Source organism: Megascapheus bottae, chromosome 1, assembly GCF_031878675.1.
Source record: "Megascapheus bottae isolate mThoBot1 chromosome 1, mThoBot2.hap1, whole genome shotgun sequence".
NCBI classification, from domain to species: Eukaryota; Metazoa; Chordata; class Mammalia; order Rodentia; family Geomyidae; genus Megascapheus; species Megascapheus bottae.
This window is the reverse complement of record NC_143509.1, coordinates 42,093,746-42,113,184: the sequence shown is the minus strand read 5'-3', so window position 1 is coordinate 42,113,184 and position 19,439 is coordinate 42,093,746. Positions and strand designations below refer to the sequence as shown.

Genomic DNA, 19,439 nt, shown 5'->3' with positions numbered 1-19,439 from the left:
TTTCCAGGTTTCAATAGCTCACACCCAAGGTTGTGATCTAAGGATCATAGTTTAAAGCCAGTCAGCACAAGAAAGTTCCCAAAACTATTATGTCTAACAAGACTTTTTTTTTTGCCAGTCCAGTCGCGGGGCTTGAACTCAGGGCCTGAGCATTGTCCTTGGACTTTTCTCAAGGCTAGTGCTCTACTGCTTGAGCCACAACATCAATTCCAGCTTTTTCTTTTCTATGCATATGGTACCGAGGAATTGAACCCCGGCCTTCGTGCATGCTAAGCATGCACTCTACCACTAGGCCAAACTCCTGGCCCCCTACCAAGACTATTATATCTACCAAAAACCCAAAAGTAAAAGTGTAACTCAAAAGGCAAAGCCTTGAACACAAGAGCTCAGCAACAGAGACCAAAACTTGAGTTCAAACCTCAGGACCAGCATATGTGCGTGTGTGTGTGTGCGTGCGTGTGTGTGCGTGCGTGCGTGCGTGCGTGCGTGTGTGTGTGTGTGTGTGTGTGTGTGTGTGATACTTTTCTTTCTTTTATCTTTAGGACCAAGACTGGGACTCTAAATTGGTACCCAAGGCTTTTGCTCTGTGGCTAGCACTCAACCATCAGAGCCATGATTCCAATCCACAAAACTTCTTATATGCCATGAATAGTAGAGTTCATGCCTAGCACCAGCAAGCATCCTGGATTTGAGGACAAAACCATAAAACAAACAAAAACTCCACATAAAGCATCCATTCAAAAGAATAATAAAAAATTAATTATATACTAACCAAAAATTTCTTTTGTGTTTTTTAATCTGGCTCCACGAAGCAAAAGACTCTCTGGTCCCAGAGGTCTAAAGAAAAAAAAGAAAGCCAAAAGCACTGAATACATCAAAGCTTCAGTTCAATTAAATGGTATCTTCAATATGAGATACTTCAAGTAATAGCTACAACACTGCTTTTATACAAATCCAAAATCCAGCTCCTATAAAGCTGCATAGGGCAATCATGATGTTAGTCATGATAACAACAAACATCTGATTTAGCATTTCAGCTAATTTAAGGTTAGTGGCTCAGAAATAAAATTATGCATGAAAACATACTTATAAAGCCACTAGCTCCGAATTTTTTTAACATAAAATAGTCAGATAAGTGATTTAGAATGTTTAGCAGAAGATAACATTTTTAAAATCTGAGCAAAATTAATAAACAACATTTAGAGGGAAAATACAGAACTTACAATGCAACATAAACATAAAATTACAGTATATGATCACACAACTAAAGTTATGCTGGTTATAAATATAATGTAGAGAGTATGTTAAGTGTTTTTTTTGTCAACAAGATTGTACAGTACAGCTTGACTACTTGTAATTGCACACTTCTTGGAGCACAGGTCTTCCTGCTGTTTGAATTTCTCTCCATAAAGGAGATATAAAATTACAAGGAATAATTAGAAAGAAAATTGTATTTTCTTAGGGAAGACAAAAAGACTAATACTCTATTATGGTCAAGTTTAAAAGTCGATTATGCTTTTCTAAAAGATACATATAAATTTACTTATACAGAATCTACACAATTTGTGAAAAAACAAACTCAAGCACTGTTTAAAAAAGCAAAAGGGCCAGTGTTTTAGGACATGGCTAACAAGTATGGCTTTAATAGTTGTGTTTGTAGAACACTGTGGATATTCCAAAGTTAATTCAGCAGCTCACTATTAAAGAACTATAATAAAAATTTATCCACTTGGTACTGGTTATAAATGAAGAGAAATGTTCTGAGTTCACATTGGCATACAAAGCTAAGATGTAATGACTTCTTCATTCCACTTGATTTAGTAGAGTATGATTCTTAACCTCTTTAGGAGCTGACTTAACAACTGTTATTTTTCTTTACCAGACACAGTATCTTAACGTAATTCAGAAGGTATGTCTACAGTTTTCACTGTAGAAATAATTCAGCAGGGATTTTCCACATATACAGGTCTTGTTATAGAGTTAATTGGATGTGCTTCTATGTTAGCATTTATTAAAAATGTGACTCAGTGCTGATACATACTTTTGGCGGCATATCTTGAGGATTTCAATTAAAACTGCTCAAGTCTTTCCGGAACCAGTATAAACTGAACATATCTCCAAAAAAGAGGTGGCACATCAATTTTTTGACAGAATTAGGGTTTGAACTACATTTTATTACTTGAGCAATCCTACCGTCTTTTGCATTTATTTCCAAGATATGGTCATACTTTATACCCAGGCCAGTATAGACTGCCATCATTTTATTTGTGGTGCTTTCCTAAAGTGCACATTACTGCACAGGACTGACCCAAAAGGGCAATCCCTCAATCTGTCTCCCAACTAGCTAGGACTGGAGGCTTAAGCTGCTGCGTCATCTCAAATTTAATTAGAAAATTCAAGGGCTAATTCAGAGATCAATTCTAAACTAAGCCTTAAAGGTCATAAGTAACAATATAATCTCATTTTATTAGCAAAGTTTTAAACTGCCAGAAGTTAACCTGAGAATTGAAGGAAAATAAATCAAAACCAATGAACCAAACAGAAGAACAATAAGAAGAATAAGTAAGTAGTTCTGGTCTGGTCACAGTACACAGCCTTGTACTGAATGATTTTGAAGTTAAGAAGATTATAGTATTCATAAAAGCTAGACATTAAACATTTTTCATAATCTTGGGGGCTTTGGGAGGGAGAGGTGAGTAATGGGGACTGAATCCAGGGCTCCCTACCAGCTAAGTGTGTGTTCTTTCACTGAACTACACCCTCAGCCTTGACATTCTTGACTTCTCAGTATGGCTTTAAATGGGTAAGGATCTGATTAAAAGCAACTATATTTCCTTTCAAAGTTACTATCTAATACTCCAGAAATACAACTATAAAAATCTTTTTCAATTTTTTTTGTATATGGTCTATTTCATTCTCACTTATTGCTGCTATAAATTACCTAGCAGGTGAAATGTTAAATGCTTTTCAATTGATTCTTCCCCAATACATGCTTCTATTCATTTAATTTCTCTTTACATTCTAGTTCAGTTCATCAATACTTCTCATTTATGATTAGATAATATGAATTATCCTTACCTTACAATTTCTTCCATTTGTTGACTTATTATCATCCGTCCCATGAATCTATAAAATATATCATATTAGAAAAATATGAAATCAGTAGGTCGACTATGTTAAGAACTTTAACACTGTTCACCCAACTGAAACAATGTCAGTCTTTTAGCCAGGCCTTACAGGTTCACGTCTGTAATTGAGGCTGAAATTAGGAGGACTGAGGTTCAAGGTTAAGCTGGGCAAAAGGTTTAAAAAGACATATACAATAAATAACTGAGCATGGTGGAAATATATCTGTCATCTAAGCTGTGTGAAAGACTGTGATCAAGAGGATTGTTATTTTAAGTCAGTCTGAACAGAAAAGACTGCGAGACTTCATCTCAAGGGAAGATGCTGGGGGTAGTGATGTGTACTTATCATCGAAGCCACAGTGGGAAGTAAAAAGTAGGAAGATCATGGTCCAGCAGGTCTGAGCAGGAAGTGGGACTACTTAACCAATGCAAAAATGTGCTGGAGCTATACCTCAGTGACAAAGAGCCTGCCTAAAAAGTGGGAAGACTTGAGTTCAAACCTCAGTACTATATATATTACACACACACACACACACACACACACACACACACACACACACACATATATGAATGGTTCACTAGTCATGGCTTAAATTATAAAATTTGTAAAGCTTTAGCTTTAAAAATGGAATGTTCTGGGCCCAGGAGCATGACCTAATGGTAGAATGCCTGCCTACCATGCATGAAACCCTAGGTTCAATTCCTTGATACCACATACCCAGAAAAAGCTGGAAGTGGTGCTGTGGCTCAAGTGATAGAATGCTAGCCTTGAAAAAGCCCAAGGACAGTGCTCAGGCCCTGAGTTCAGGCACAAGGACTGCCCCCCCCCAAAAAAAACAACCCCCAAAACAAAAAATGAATGTTCTGCAGAGAACTAATGGGTCATGTCTATAATCCTAGCTATTCAGGAGGCTGAGATCTGAGGACCACGGGTCAAAGCCAGACTAGGCACAAAAAGACTCTTATCTCCAATTATCCACCAGAAAATGGGAAGCAGTGCTGTGGCTTAAGAGCCACAGCCTTGAGCTGAAGAGTTCAGGCCCAGAGTTCAAGCCCTATGACTGACAAGAAAAAAAGAACTGAATGTTCTTGCCATCTCCATTCCAGCTACTAATGAGGCGATGAGTAAAAATGTTTTAAAAATAGTAATGTCAGGGCTGGGAGTTTGGCCTAGTGGTAAAGTGCTTGCCTAGCATGCACAAAGACCTAGGTTTGATTCCTCGGTACCATATACATAGAAAAAAGACAGACGTAGGCTCAGGCTCAAGTGGTAGAGTTCTAGCCTTGAGAGAGTCCAAGGACAGTGCTCAGGCTCTGAGCTCAAGCCCAGGACTGGCAAAAATCTCAATGTTATATGTTACTATTATTATTTTTTTTTCCAGTCCTGGGGCTTGAATTCAGCACCTGGGCACTGTCCGTGGGCCTCTCTGTAGTCAAGGCTTAGTGCTCTACCACTTGAGCCTCAGTACTACTTTCAGCTTTTTCTCTGTATGTGGTACTGAGGAACTGAACTCAGGACTTTATACATGCTAGACAAGCACTCTACCACTAAGCCACATTCCAGCACCTACGTTACTGTTATTATTAGTTTGGTTATCATTTAAAAACTGCTACAGGAAAATGCACATACATGAACAATTATATAATATTTACATAGTTACTACATAAAATAGACCATTGAACCATATCACATATTTACTTACATATTCAATAAATAATTCATTGAACAACTATATATACAACACTGAGTGGGAAGGATAAAATAAAATAGCAAAAAGCTGTATGTTTGAGCTTGTCTTAATCCTCTTTTTTGTTGTTGTTTTTGGTTGATTGTGGGGTTTAAACTGTCCCTGAGCTATTTTGTGCAAGGTTAGTGCTCTACCATTTAACCTACAGCTCCCCTTCTGCTTTTCTAATAGGTAACTGGAGATCAGAGTCTCATAGACTTTCCTGTCTGGGCTGGTATTGAACCATGATCCCCAGAACTCAGATTCTTTGAGTAGCTATGATTATAGGCATGAGCCATCAGCACCTGTCTTGTTTCTTTTATTTGAATTTGTTTTGTTATCCTTGATACTTAGGCACTCCTAAGTATCACTTCAGGCTACTTAAACAGAGGATCATCACATCTTGCATTTTCTTTTTCCATTTCTCCAAATTCACTGTTTTTGTTTCGTATGTACAAGTATGTACAAGGGCTTGAACTCAAGGCTTCACATTCTCAATCAGGTTTTTCTGTTCATGGATGGCACTGTATCACTTGAGTCAAGCTTCCAATTCTGGCTTTTTACTGATTTATTGGAGATAATAGACATAAGCCACTACAGCCAGTCTCATTCAGTATTCTTTATTTTTAAATTATTTTTTAATTAATTTACTTCATTATTACTTAAAAGGTGATAGATAGAGGGATTAAAATTCCACACAAGTCAGGTAATAAATGCATTTCCATTTGTACAGTGTCTTCTGTTCCCGCACTGAGTTGTATAAATCACTTTCCTCAATGACTAGTGAGCTCCACATTTCCACCCTTTTTCCTTCAACTTCTGTGCCCTCCCCCCAACCCTCCCAAAGATATACACTTGAATATACCATAAAGAAAACAGAATCATCAAAATAAAAAACTAAAACAACAGAAGAGAAAGAGAGGGAGAAAGAGAGAAAGAGAGAGAGAGATTTCTTTTCCCCATATCTTGGAGTTCATGTTGATATATATATATCTATATATAAAACTATATATATATATCTAATTTATACAAATTCCTCAGTTACCACATACACAGAAAAAGCTAGAAGTGGTACTCTGGCTCAAGTGGTAGAGTGCTAGCCTTGAGGAAAGCCCAGGGACAGTGCTCAGGTCTTTAGTTCAAGCCCCCAGGACTGGACCAAAAAAAAAAAAAAAAGAAAGAAAGAAGAGCAATATCCAATTCAAAAAATTATAAAAGCAAAAAACATGGCCTTAGTGGAGTACTTGCTTAGCATTAATAAATAATCAATGGATGATATTCACAGTATAGAAAAAAAAAGGTATTGTGCAGTATAGCAGGAAATGCTTTTCTAAAAAGTCACTAAATCTATAGTCTTTCAAAAAATACAAGAGAAATAAAAATAAAAACAAGTATTAAAATGCAGCTGACACTTCTGGCTTATTTTTTTCAGTGATTAATTAGAGATAAGAATCTCATGGACTTTCCTGCTTGGGCTGGCTTTGAACCATGATCCTCAGATATCAACCTCTTGAAAAAAAATAAAATAAAAAATAAAATGCAGCTGAAATCCTACTAGGAGGTAGCTACTTCTAACATTTTAACACATAATCCCTCTGTTTTTCTCTTTGTGGTGATTTTTCTGTCTTGCTTATGTATGTGTATGCCTTGCTTACATATATGTAAACAATTTTAATACATTTATACATGGAGAACTGTAACTATTTAACATTGAACTTCAGTAGGTACCTAATATCAATAAAATTCTTTACCAATATCTAGAAATATAACTCAGCAAGCTACTACTTACATACTTAAAATCTTTCTATTTCACTTAAATGTGGTAGACAGAAAAGTAAAAATAGATCAGGGATGCTCCTGTATGCCAGTAATTTTAGCTGCTATGCAGCTAAAAAAAATAAGATCATTGTGGTCTGAAGCCAGCCTGGGAAAATATAAGCAAGACCCTGTCTCAAAACAAGTTAAGCCAGATAGTGTGGCTTATGCCTGTAATCCTAGCGACTCAGGAGGCTGAGATTTGAGGACTATGGTTCAAAGCCAGCTGGGGAAGAAAAGTCTGTGAGACTCTTATCTTCAATTAACCACCAAAGAGCAACAACAACAACAACGAACTGGAACTGGAGCTGTGACTCAAAGTCATATAGTACTATTCTTGAGCACAAAAGCTCAAGGACAGCACTCAAACCCTGTGTTTAAGCCCCATGACTCACAAAAAACAAAAACAAATACAAGCTAAACAGGGTAGCACATGCCTGTAATTCAAGCTAGTTAGCAGGAAGAGGTAGGAGTGAGGATCCCAGTAGCAGAAAAAAGATATAAGAGAATTTATCTGAAAAACAAAGTAAAGCTGGGCAATGGTGGCTCACATCTGAAATCCTAGCTACTCAGAAAGCTGAGATCTCAGAATTGCTATTATAGGCTAGCCCAGGCAGGAAAGTTTGTGAGACTCTCCAACTAAAAAAAGACAGAAGTGACACTGTGGCTCAAGTGGTAAGACCTTGAACAAAAGAGCTCCAGAACACTACCCAGACTGTCAGTTCAAGCTCCAAGATTGACCCTAAAAAAAGAAAAAAAAGTTAATGGTGCATGGCTCAAGAGTACATGCCTGGCAAATATAAGACCTTGAGTTAAAATACCAGAACTGCCAAAAGTAAATTTTATATAAATATCAACTGTATGTCTTATGAGTTCATCCAGGAAAACATTCTTTTAACGTAACACCTCTCATAAGGGTGTTGGTTGAATTGATAAAAAAAAATAATAATTCATACAAATCCGCGTGCAGTGGCTCACACCTGTAATCCTAGCTATTCAGGAGGCTGAGATCTGAGGATCAAGGTTCAAAGCCCGCCTGGGGCACTAAAGTCCAGAGACTCTTATCTTCAATTAATCAGTAGGAAACAGGCACTGTGGCTCAAGGGGTAGGGCAGTAGCCTTGAGCTGAAGAGCTAAGGGACAATGGTCAGGCCTAGAGGTGGAGCCCCATGATCAACAACAACAAAAATTCATATAAAATAAAAATTAGGTGCTAGTAGTGTTGCTCAGTGACAACAATGTTTGTCCAGCATGTGTGAGGCTATAAGTACAATACCCAATACACAAACATACACACACACACACACACACACAATCCTTTAACCTAAAACAAACCAAAAAAACTAGCATAACTATCCATAATTTTTGTATTATAAAAGCTCATTATAATCATCAAATTTAAGCATTAGTCTTATCTCATATTAATCTTGTTTTTTTTTTTTAAATTGGCAGTCCTTGGGCTTGAACTCAGGGCCTGAGTATTGTCCTTGTGATTTTTCAAAGATAGAGCTCTACCACTTGAACCACAGTGCCACTTCCACCTTTTAATACGTATGTGGTACCAAGGAATCGAACCCAGGTCTTTGTTCATGCTAGGCAAGCACTCTTACCACTAGGCCAAACTCCTGGCCCTCTCATATGAATCTTATACTTGCTTAATTCTGCACTTTTTTTTTTGGCTTCATTTCTTTGTCCGTTGTGGGCTTGAACTCAGGGCCTAGGCACTGTGCCTGAGCTACTATTTTGAGCCACAGCTCCATTTCTGATTTTTGAGTGGATAATTGGAGAAAAAACTCTCATAAAGACTTTTCTGGCTCAGTTGGCTTTGAACTGTGATCCTAAGATCTCAGCCTCCTGAGTAGCTAGAATTACAGGTATGAGTCACCACTGATCCATCAATTTAAGTGTTTTTTTTTAAAACATGTATTCCCAAACCTTTTAGTTAATTGGAAAATTCTATACTGCATTTGAGTTTGATGAAAATGCAGGAATTTACAACACTATACAGAAAAAAAGTTCCATCAAAAAGACAAGGATTGGGGCCGGGAATTTGGCCTAGTGGTTAAAGTGCTTGCCTAGCATGCATGAAGACCGGGGTTCGATTCCTCGGTACCACATATAGAAAAAAAAGCCAGAAGTGGTGCTGAGGCTCAAGTGGTAGAGCTCTAGCGTTGAGAAAGTCCAAGGACAGGGCTCAGGCCCTGAGCTCAAGCCCAGGACTGGCAAAAAAAAAAAAAATCTGAAAACTGGGCCAGGAGTTTGGCCTAGTGGTAGACTACCTGCCTAGCATGCATGAAGACCTGGGTTCAATTCCTCAGTACCACATAAGTAGAAAAAAGCGGGAAATGGTGCTATGGCAAAAGTATGGCTCAAGTAGTAGAGCTCTAGCCTTGAGAAAATCAAGGGCAGTGCTCAGGCCCTGAGTTCAAGTCCCAGGACTGGCCAAAAAAAAAAAAAATCTGAAAACGAAAAGCAGGATTTTTAAATCTGTGTTTATTGAGATCAAGTAATAAATGAGTAAAAACAATAAATGAGTACACTTTTGTCCTTGATGAACTTATAGGGTTTAAAGATAATATTGATATAAAATACAGGCACTGATGGCTTATACTGTCATCCTAGCTACTCAGGAATCTAGGATCTGGAGGATCATTGTTTGAGGCCACATGGAGCAGAAAGTCCTTGAGAGACTCCATTTCCAACTAACCAGAAAAATGCTGGCAGGCATGACTCAAATGGTAGATCACTGGCCCAGGAAGAATGAGATCCTACTTTTAAACTCCAGTAATAGTAAATAATAGTAGTAGTAATAATAACTTTTTTTCACTCTATTATCTCCTATAAACCAATATATAGTAACAGAAATATATAGCCCAACTTCATGAAGACTCTAACAAAATCATTAGAATTATTTTAGTCTAAGGAAATATGCCAATAACTTCTAAAACTACTGATAAAGCTATAAAATGACTATATTATTTCATACCAATGTAGAAGAAATCTGAAGACAAAAGCCTTTTCAAAAAATCATTCTTGGCTTAGTGTGGCTTAGTGGTAAAGTGCTTTCCTAGCATGCATGAAGCCCTGGGTTTGATTCCTTAGTACCACACACCGAAAAAGCCAGAAGTGGTTCTGTGGCTCAAGTAGTAAAGTTTTAAGCAGAAGTGTTCAAAGACAGTGCCCAGGCCCTGTATTCAAGCCCTAGGACTGGCAAAAAATAAAATAAATCATTCTTTTGTTTAAAATTCTAGCAAATTCTACCATCAGTTTCCTCCCACCTTAACTGTACTCCCTTCCTTAACAAATAGTATTCTCCCTAATAATATTTCCAGTTAGATAAAGATTTCATTTTTAAGTTACAAAATAAGGTCTGCTAACAAGACTTGAGATGACTATGTTATACATTACACCATACCTGTACAGGTCTGCTTCTGGCTGCTGGCATTCTATCACCGCTATAAGACTGTCTAAATTGGCAACTGTCTGTAATAGGGCTGTCTCTGGAACCGACACATGTGTCTAGAGAGAGATAAAAGATGAATCTCTAACTCAAATGTGACCTTAGATAGTAACAACTTCAAATGTCTCTCACAAAAGAAATCATGATATTCTGTACTTGAGGTCAATAACTAGATAGCAAAATAGAGAATACTATAAAATAAACAAACAACAAAGAAAGGACTGCTACAATTATCCGTCTACAGACAATTTAAATACAAGGAAATTAAGTCGTAAGTGCACAGCCATTATTGTCTGAGTTAAAAATAAGTAATGTAAAAGAAAAAAGTGAATTTGTCATCCTTAATTTTACCTTAAATGAGAAAATATAAACTTAATTTTAAAATTATCAAAATGTTAAAAGATTCTATTTCATAAAATTTTTAACTTGAACAAACTATATAAAACTACTCTTAAAATAAATACACAATAGCTTTTAGTTTTTAAGAAAGGTTACATTTTTTAAGTTCTAGGAATTTGAAACAAAAAAATTATAATTCAGAGCTATCTTGCATATACACTCAAAACACATGAACAAACCTTTAGGTTAGTTTCTCCATCCAAACTAGCAGTTGTAACGTGACAAGAACCATCTAATCGGTCTGAGGACAGAAGCACCAAATCTGCAGGAAAAATCTCATCTTTGGCTATTCGAACAATATCACCTACCTATGAAGAATTTGGGGGGAAAAATAAATATATAAAGGTTTTTAAAAGCAAGGACTAATTTCACTGACTACATAAAGGGCCTATAAAATTTCAATTTATTTCCTCCTTTGTAGTTGTAAAGATGAACATGAGCAGAACTTGAACATACTATAGTGAGTAATAGTCCCTATTCCTATCACAGGACTTAGTTTAAGAAAACAAGCTTGAAACTACAATACACTTAAGAGAAAACTGTGAAATAAAAATACAAGCTTTTGGACAAAAACATGAGAAGGGGTATCATTGTGTGAGAAGTAATGCACCTACTACCTGGCTAATGTAACTGTAATCCCACTATACATTACACTAACAATAAAAAATTTTTTAAAAAATTCAAGCTTTTTGGGGGCCAGGGGATTTGGCCTAGTGTTAGAGTGCCTGCCTAACATTCACAAAGACCGAGGTTCAATTCCTTGGTACCACGTACATAGAAAAAGCCAGAAGTGGCACTGTGGTTCAAGTGGTAGAGCTCTATCTTTGAAAAATCACAAGGACAGTGCTCAGGCCCTAAGTTCAAGCCCCAGGACTGGCAAAAACAAAGAAAAAATACAAGTTTTTCAGGCAGACACTGGGACTCATGCCTATAATCCTAGCTACTCAGAAAGCTGAGATCTGAGGATCACAGTTCAAAGCCAGTCTGGGCACAAAAGTCTGTGACACAGACTCTTGGCCTCAATCACCAAAAAGCCAAAGTGGAACTGTGGCTCAAATGATAGAGTAGTATACTTCAGTATAACAGCTCAGGGATAGCGCCCAGGCCCTAGGTTCAAGTCTTAGGACTGGCACAAATCAAAAACAAAACAAAACAAAAACTCTCACAATTTTCTATATTTACCACATGCATACCCGAATGTTTTTTGATCTGGTTTTTACAAGGCCACCACTTCGAACAACATAAACAGGAGCTCCATTTACTTCATTATCTGAGTTATGTCGTAACCAGTCCTCATATCCCTATAAATATCCAACAGAAAAAAAATCCTTTTTAGTATAAAGAAACTTTTAACAAATAAGAAAAAAATAATTTTAATAAATACCCAGAAATACAATAAATTAAAGAAAGTTTGGACAAATGGAACTGCATTAAACTGCAGAGCTTTTGTATGGCAAAGGACATAGCTAGCAAGCTAAAGAGAAAGCCCACATTGTGGGAAAAGATCTTCACTAACCACACAGCAGACAAAGGCCTCATATCTAAAATATATCAATAGCTAAAAAAATGGAATCACTCCAAAACTAATCTCTAAAGAAACAACCATCCCATCAAAAGATGGGCCAAAGACTTAAAGAGAGTCTTCTCTGAAGAAGAAATAAGAATGGCCTATAGACACAAAGAAATGCTCGACATCTCTGGCCATAAAAGAAATGCAAATCAAAACAACTCTGAGATTCCACCTCACTCCAGTTAGAATGCCACAAGAAATCTAATTAACAACAGATGCTGGCAGGGATATGGGCAGGAAGGATCACTACTATACTGCTGGTAGGAGTATAAACTCATTCAACCACTATGGAAAGCAGTCTGGCAGTTCCTCAAAAGACTAAACATAGAGCTCCCCTATGATCCAGCAATTCCACTACTTGGCATTTACCCAATCATTCAGAAACAAGGATATACTAAATCCACTAGCACAACAATGATGTTCATTGCAGCACTATTTACCATAGCAAACATATGGAATCAACCCAGATGCCCCTCAGTAGATGATTGGATCAACAAGATGTGGTATTTATACACAATGGATTTCTATGCTGCCATCAGAAAGAATGACATCACCCCATTTGTAAGGAAATGGAAAGACTTGGAAAAAAATCATATTAAGTGAAGTAAGGCAGACCCAAAGGAACGTAGGCTCAATGGTTTCCCTCATTTGTAATAATTAGTACAAACCTTGGACTCTCCTAGCAGAGGATTACAATAGCTCAAAACCTAGATACATAAGGCCATATAGGATGAGGCTAAGGATATGGAAACAAGAGCTATATAATCTGTGACTGTTGTTCTTAATGTACTATGTTATTTCTCATCTCTTTTGTTGTCCCTTGGTTATTCTCGTATTGTTACAGTATCTTACCTTATTATCTGGTATATTGTATATATGTTTATTTGCTGATTTGAAATAGGATAGTGAAGAGGGGAAAAGAAGATGAGGGGAGGGGGTAGGGGGAAGGAAGTGGGGACAAAAACATGAGAAGGAGTATCAATCTGTGTGAAGTAATGTACCTTCTGTCTGGCGAATAGAATTGTAACCCTTATATTAATTGCAAGAAAAAAAATTTTAAAAATACAGAAAGAAATAAAAATAAAAACAAGTATTAAAATGCAGCTGAAATCCTACTAGGAGGCAGTTACTTCTAACATTTTGACACATAATCCCTCTGTTTTTCTCTTTGTAGCGATTTTTCTGTCTTGATTATGTACGTGTATGCCTTGCACACGTGTGTGTGTGTATAACATTTTGCAAAAGGTAAAGGCAGACTAAAAGGAGAGAAAGGAAAGTTGGAATATAGCAATGTTCATTTTTATCATTTCTCCAAAGTCTGTGCTATTGATTAATAGTGACAGACATATAAATCTGCAAACAATGTGTGAAAGTCTCCAATATGTGGTTTCTGAATGCTTAAAACATAAAAAGTTATTGCAAAAAGAAAACACTGACTCCTTAAATTTAGTTTTAATAAGAGAGAACATTTTGATAGATCAAATTTTCTCTTTGAAAATTATATAAACATTTTTATTTTCCATTTTGCCTTCCTTGTCAAGAAATTCAACTAAAGATAGTGTTCAACTGTAGTAATCATACTACACAGGTTTGAAGCATAATTTTAATTCTTTGTTTTTTGTTTGCTTTTGGGTTTGTTTGGGGTTTTTTTTTTGCTAGTCTTGGGGCTTGAACTCAGGGCCTGAGCCCTGTCCTTGGGCTTTCTCAAGACTATAGCTCTACTATTTGAGCCACAGTACCACTTCCGGCTATTTTTCCCACCTATGTATGTTGTAGGGAGGAATCGAATCCAGGGTCTTAGCTTAATTTTCTTAACTCTTATCCTCAAATTTTTATGTATTTTAATCTCTTTTAGGAGACATGTTATTCATTTTATTATATTAAACTTTTTTTTACAAGCATGCATTCATCATGAACTTTCTCAACTCAGTTACTATATTAGTTTTTAATTAAATGCAGCCTATATTTGGTCAAAATCTACATTGAGAAATAAGAGCAGGAAATATTGCAATATACTTGCCTTATAAGTATCCAATTAAAAAGTATCATTTGTTCACCAAATATTTAAATATTCAAGCCCATACACATACATGGCTACATTCTAGTCATTTGAAATATACTGGGGAAAAAAGTATATAAAAGTGTCTGTCTTTGCAGTTAAACATGTACATGAAAGTGACAAATCAATATATACAACACTAGATCATGACTAGTAATCTCAAGAAAAATGACACAGTGGCAAGGAAATGCCCAAGTTTAAGAATCAAAGAAAAATGAACTTTTTAGGAGAGAGTCTAAGTCATAAACTTGGGACAACAGCATGTTTACTATGCTTGAGGCTGAGAAGCGAAGTATGGCTCCAGGAGAGTTAGTAAAAGGACAAATGGAAGAAACGAAGGAACCAAAAATATATATGTTGGCCGAGAGTTTGGCCTAGTGGTAGAGTGCTTGCCTAGCATGCACGAAGACCTGGGTTCGATTTCTTGGTACCACATACATAGAAAAAAGCTGGAAGTGGTGCTGAGGCTCAAGTGGAAAAGCTCAAGCCTTGAGAAAGTCCAAGGACAGTGCTCAGGCCCTGAGCTCAAGCCCAGGGCTGGCAAAAAAAAAAAATAAATAAATTTTAAAAAAATATATAAATATATATGTCTATCCCTATAAATCACTGAAGAGATCTGTATTTTTGTTAGAGTCTGATACGAAATCATTAAACAGCTTTAAGCTGAAGGGCACTTTGATCTGATTTTAAGAAAGAATAGGAGAGCAAGAATAGGAGACTATTATCCCTAGTTGAGATGAAGGATAATATGAGAGTTGAACTAATTTGAAAGATCTCGAAGGTAGGGATCAAAACCGTTCAAGGAAAAGGATACCAGTTCATGTGGTAAGATACCAGTGCTGTTAATAAACAAGGGAGCAGTGAAAATAAATAGTTTCAAAGAGAAAGCCACCCAGAATTCTGTTTGCAATTCTTGTGAGATATACAAGTGGAAATGTTGTACAGATATACGTGTGTATTTGGAGTACAAAGAACAATTTCAGTATAGATATAAATCGGAACCATCAACATGTGGATGGTACCTTGAACTACTACACAAGATGAAACCATTTAAGAGAAAAATACATTGCAAAAAGCATGAGGGACTAAGATAGGGTCTAATGAAACAAATGACATCTATAAGTGGCAAAAAGTACAAAAGAATGGCTAAGAGTATAGCCTAGTGGTAGAGTGTTTGCCTAGTATGCACAAAGAACTGGATTTAATTCCTCAGTACCACATACAGACAAAAAAGCCAGAAATGGTGCTGTGGCTCAAGTGGTAGAGCTCTAGCCTTGAGAAGGCCCAAGGACAGTGCCCAGGTCCTGAGCTCAAGGCCCAAAACTGGCCAAAAAAAAACCCACAAAAAAAAAAACCAACAAAGTACTAAAGAAATTCACAATCTTTATTATCATATAGAACTAAATGCTCTATTCCTACAAACATAGCCTCCTTGAGTTTTACACTTCTTTTAAACATCACCAAACTTCCCAAGATGATTATAATAAAATGTTTCATATGTAAAGTAGTTTGTTCATATGACCTTGGCTTTAGATGTTGCTTCTTTCAAAGGAGCATCTTTTCATGGCAGTAACCATTCATGGTCACAAAGTACCTAACTCATCTTAACTGTATCATATAGCAAACAAATTTGCTACTTTATTATGAAAATTACTCTGTAATAGTAAGTATTCATTTGGAGTGGAAATACTTAGTAACTTATGAATGTATCTGAAAAACAAGAAGAAGCACTTCATACCTGCTTTATGGCGGTTACTGTTATCACAAAGAACAATGGAAGACCACTGGTAATAGGACTGGTAGGTGTATCAATCATAAGCTAGATTTGAAAAAAAAGCATAGTATTTTATTTTTATATTGCATACACTAGACTATTAATAACTAAAACCCCTGGATATTAAGCAATGGGTATAGCTAGTTCATAATTTTAGAACCTTACAATAACAAATATTGAATGCTTACACCCTCTCAAGGTATGCTTATACCCACTCAAGGCCTAGAGGTAGCTGGCCTCAAACATTTTTTTTTTAGTATTCAAAAAACTATCTTCAGTTGTTAGAAAGCACTTTTAAATAAACAAACCTGTTTATAAGTACATTGTATTTCCTGCCCTGTGGCTAAAACCCAGGACCTCATATTCAGTTTGCTTGCTCATGGCTGGTACTTTATCATTTGAGTCATACTTCCCATTACACATTTTGCTGGTTAATTAGAGATGGATTCTCACAGATTGTTTTGGCCAACATGGCTTCACACTGCAATCCTCCAGGTCTCAGACTCCTAAGTAGTTAGGATTACATATGTGAACCATTGGCACCTGGCTAAGCCCTGAACTTTTGATCCTCCTGTCTCTGCCTCCCAGTCTAGGAACTTAAGTGTATACAACCATGCCTGGCCAGTCTACTTTCTTAACACCTAAGTTCTTTTTCAATACTATTTAGCCGTAGAGCTATTCAGATCTCACATCACATTCTTTGCACAACCTGAAAAATGCTGAAAATTCTATAGTAAGTTTTATCCTAGCATTCAGAATAGCGTTAAGACTTTTCCTCCACCCCCAAGAGTGACTCTGTTAAACCCAGCAGAACCACAGTATAGCAAGAAAAATTAGGTTGCAATTATGATATAAGTCATAATGAAGATTTGATAAACTGCTAGGAAAGTATCTGCAATAATTATATGTAGTTATCTAGAACACAGATCTTATGACTTATTAATGTTCCTTTACTCTAGATAGGCCAATTCAATTTCTTCTTTTCTAAAGACATGTTGATTCCTCATCTTAGCTAGTAATTTCAAAACTATATGTGTGCTATGTAGACACAGTATCATTTCTCATTTTTTTCAAGAAAACCAAGCAGATTTTCTATTGATATAAAATTAGAAATTCCTTCTCTGTTCATGAAGGAAACTAATGTTTTAAAGACATAAATGCTCTAAAACTGTAAAAATATTACTTGACTTTTGCTTTTGAAATTTTAAGTTCTATTGAGTTTATACAGAGTTTATACAAAAATTCTAAGCCATACTGAAAGAAATTTCTGAAGTTTTATCAGGAACGAATTACCTCCTTAAAGGACATGGGTAACCACTATATATTTACTTACACTGGAGGTTTTCTCTTGCTATTTAGATATACGAAGCAGAGTGTGAAAAGTGAGATGCTATGTGAACAGCTGGGCACAATGGAACACACATCTGATCCTAGCTACTCAGGAGGGGCATGATCTCAAGGCCAGCCCAAACAAAGGTAGTGTCCAGACTGTCTCAAAAACAAAATGAAAACAAAAGGCCAGAGAGTACAGCTCAAGTGGTAGAGTGCTTTCCTAGTTTACACAAAGCTCAGAGGTCAACTCACAGTAAACCCACTCCCCACACACAGTTAAATAAGTCTATAATGAACAGATTTCAACAAAAGAAATGTCTCCTAGGCTAAGAATGCACTCACAAGGATGCTTACAACAAGAATTACTGGCCTGACATGGTGGCACATACCTATAATCCCAGCACTTGGGAGGTGGAGGCTAAAGAGTGAGACTGAATCACAAAATAGAAACAAATGAACAAACATACATACAAAAAACATATATATGTATATATATATATATAAGCTTTGTAAATTAAAATAAAGTTTATTTATTTGGGTTATGGACCTTATTACATTGCCAGGCTGACCTCAAAAATCCTAGGGAAAAAAAAAAGATTTCCCTGTCTCAACCTCCTGAATACTTGGAACTACAGGCATGTACCACTAAAATGAAATTTTAATTAAGTCAAAAATGTATTTCCTACAAAGAAATTCCATGCACATATATGTGCCAAAGCATATGATATATTAATAGCTAAGATCTTTCTGCTCTGAGACAGGCATCTGACAGAAAGATAATAGATGATCAAAACTAAAGTTCCTTAGCAATGATATAAAATACAACTAATAACATAACTCATAAGCTATTGTTTAGAGGTATAGACATGACTTACATAATTTATTTATTGAACTCAATGGGGAAGCTTTACAGAAAAAAATGCCTCATAGTTAATTAAGAAAATAAGATTTTTCATATTCTAAGGTATATTTTTAAAAATTATGTTTACAAACAATCCATTAAGTGATCAAACTTACCTGAACCAAAAATATAATAAGAAAATAAAAGTTTGCCACTCTTCTGAATTGCTCAAATAAATTTTTTGGAACAAAATTCCACACAGTATACTAAAAAAAAAAAGAAAAAGGAGAAATGAGAAATCAATAAATAGGCATTTTAAACAATATATAAAACATATGTACTACAGAACTGCAAGCCTTCAGGCAAATTTGTATCTCTTAAGGCTACAGGAACTATTTTTCTAACCCATAGAGTTCAAAACTTTCATTATATTTATTTTATTGTTTAATGGAATTTTTAGTGTACTTAAAAATGAGATAAACTGGAACTTATCAGTTTTGCTACTAAATTGCTAATATTTTTAGAAGGCAGATCTAAAATACAATTTTAATAATTTATTTTGGACTTTATATAAAACTACACTTAATGGGAGAGATAGTAAGAATTGGTAGAAATAATGCTGAACAAAATTTATATTTTCCTTGGCTCAGTGGCAGGAACAGGAAATAGTATAATTATTCAATTATTACTTTTTATTATGGAGTATAGACAAATAACCTAGACTACTGAAGAAATAAGAATGCCTTAAATAACCATTGCAACAATAAAAAAATGAGTAAGAACATGAAACTATTACACTGTCAGCTTTAAAAGGAAAGAGACATGGAAGATGTGGAAGATTAAACCACTGGGGCCCCAATCTTAATTTATACTCAGTAAATGGCCTTGCATTTAATCTCTCTGTGCCCCACTTTGTTTCTCTAATAAGTGAAAACAATAATAAACATATCATATATAGATCACTAAAAGATTAAATAATCTAAAGTATTTATGGAGCACTCAGGACAATACCTGCCTTATATTAATTACTATATGTTCGTTACTTTATTAATCACCTCATTATCCTATAATATTATATTATGGGAGCAGACCAAACTTGACATTTTATTTGTATTATCACTTACAATATAACAATGTATACAAAATGGAAAGTTTATACTTTCACTTCACATTGTCTTTCTCCTGGTAGAAGGCAGAATACCCAAGGCCAAGGACATCATTTTATCTGTTGCTCTACCCTTAGAGTACTACTGGGCTGGGTCAGAAAATTTACAGAACCAATGAATGAATAAAAATGGTTACAAGAATTGTTGTGGCTTTTTCTCAGATAAATA

General features: G+C 35.8%; 1 protein-coding gene across 4 annotated transcripts in view; it reads right to left on the bottom strand.

Annotated features, from left to right (window-relative positions):
- Atp11b (ATPase phospholipid transporting 11B (putative)) overlaps nucleotides 1-19,439 on the bottom strand; it is a 109,107-nt gene that overhangs the window by 67,719 nt on the left and 21,949 nt on the right. For all 4 annotated transcript variants that reach the window (XM_090342598.1, XM_090342622.1, XM_090342605.1 and 1 more), the window contains exons 3-9: nucleotides 18,282-18,371; nucleotides 15,897-15,977; nucleotides 11,723-11,830; nucleotides 10,709-10,837; nucleotides 10,086-10,189; nucleotides 3,079-3,126; nucleotides 773-837 (exon numbers count right to left, since the gene is read on the bottom strand). In XM_090342598.1, coding sequence (XP_090198724.1) covers nucleotides 773-837; nucleotides 3,079-3,126; nucleotides 10,086-10,189; nucleotides 10,709-10,837; nucleotides 11,723-11,830; nucleotides 15,897-15,977; nucleotides 18,282-18,371 — 625 coding nt within the window. The remainder of the gene's footprint in view (nucleotides 1-772; nucleotides 838-3,078; nucleotides 3,127-10,085; nucleotides 10,190-10,708; nucleotides 10,838-11,722; nucleotides 11,831-15,896; nucleotides 15,978-18,281; nucleotides 18,372-19,439) is intronic.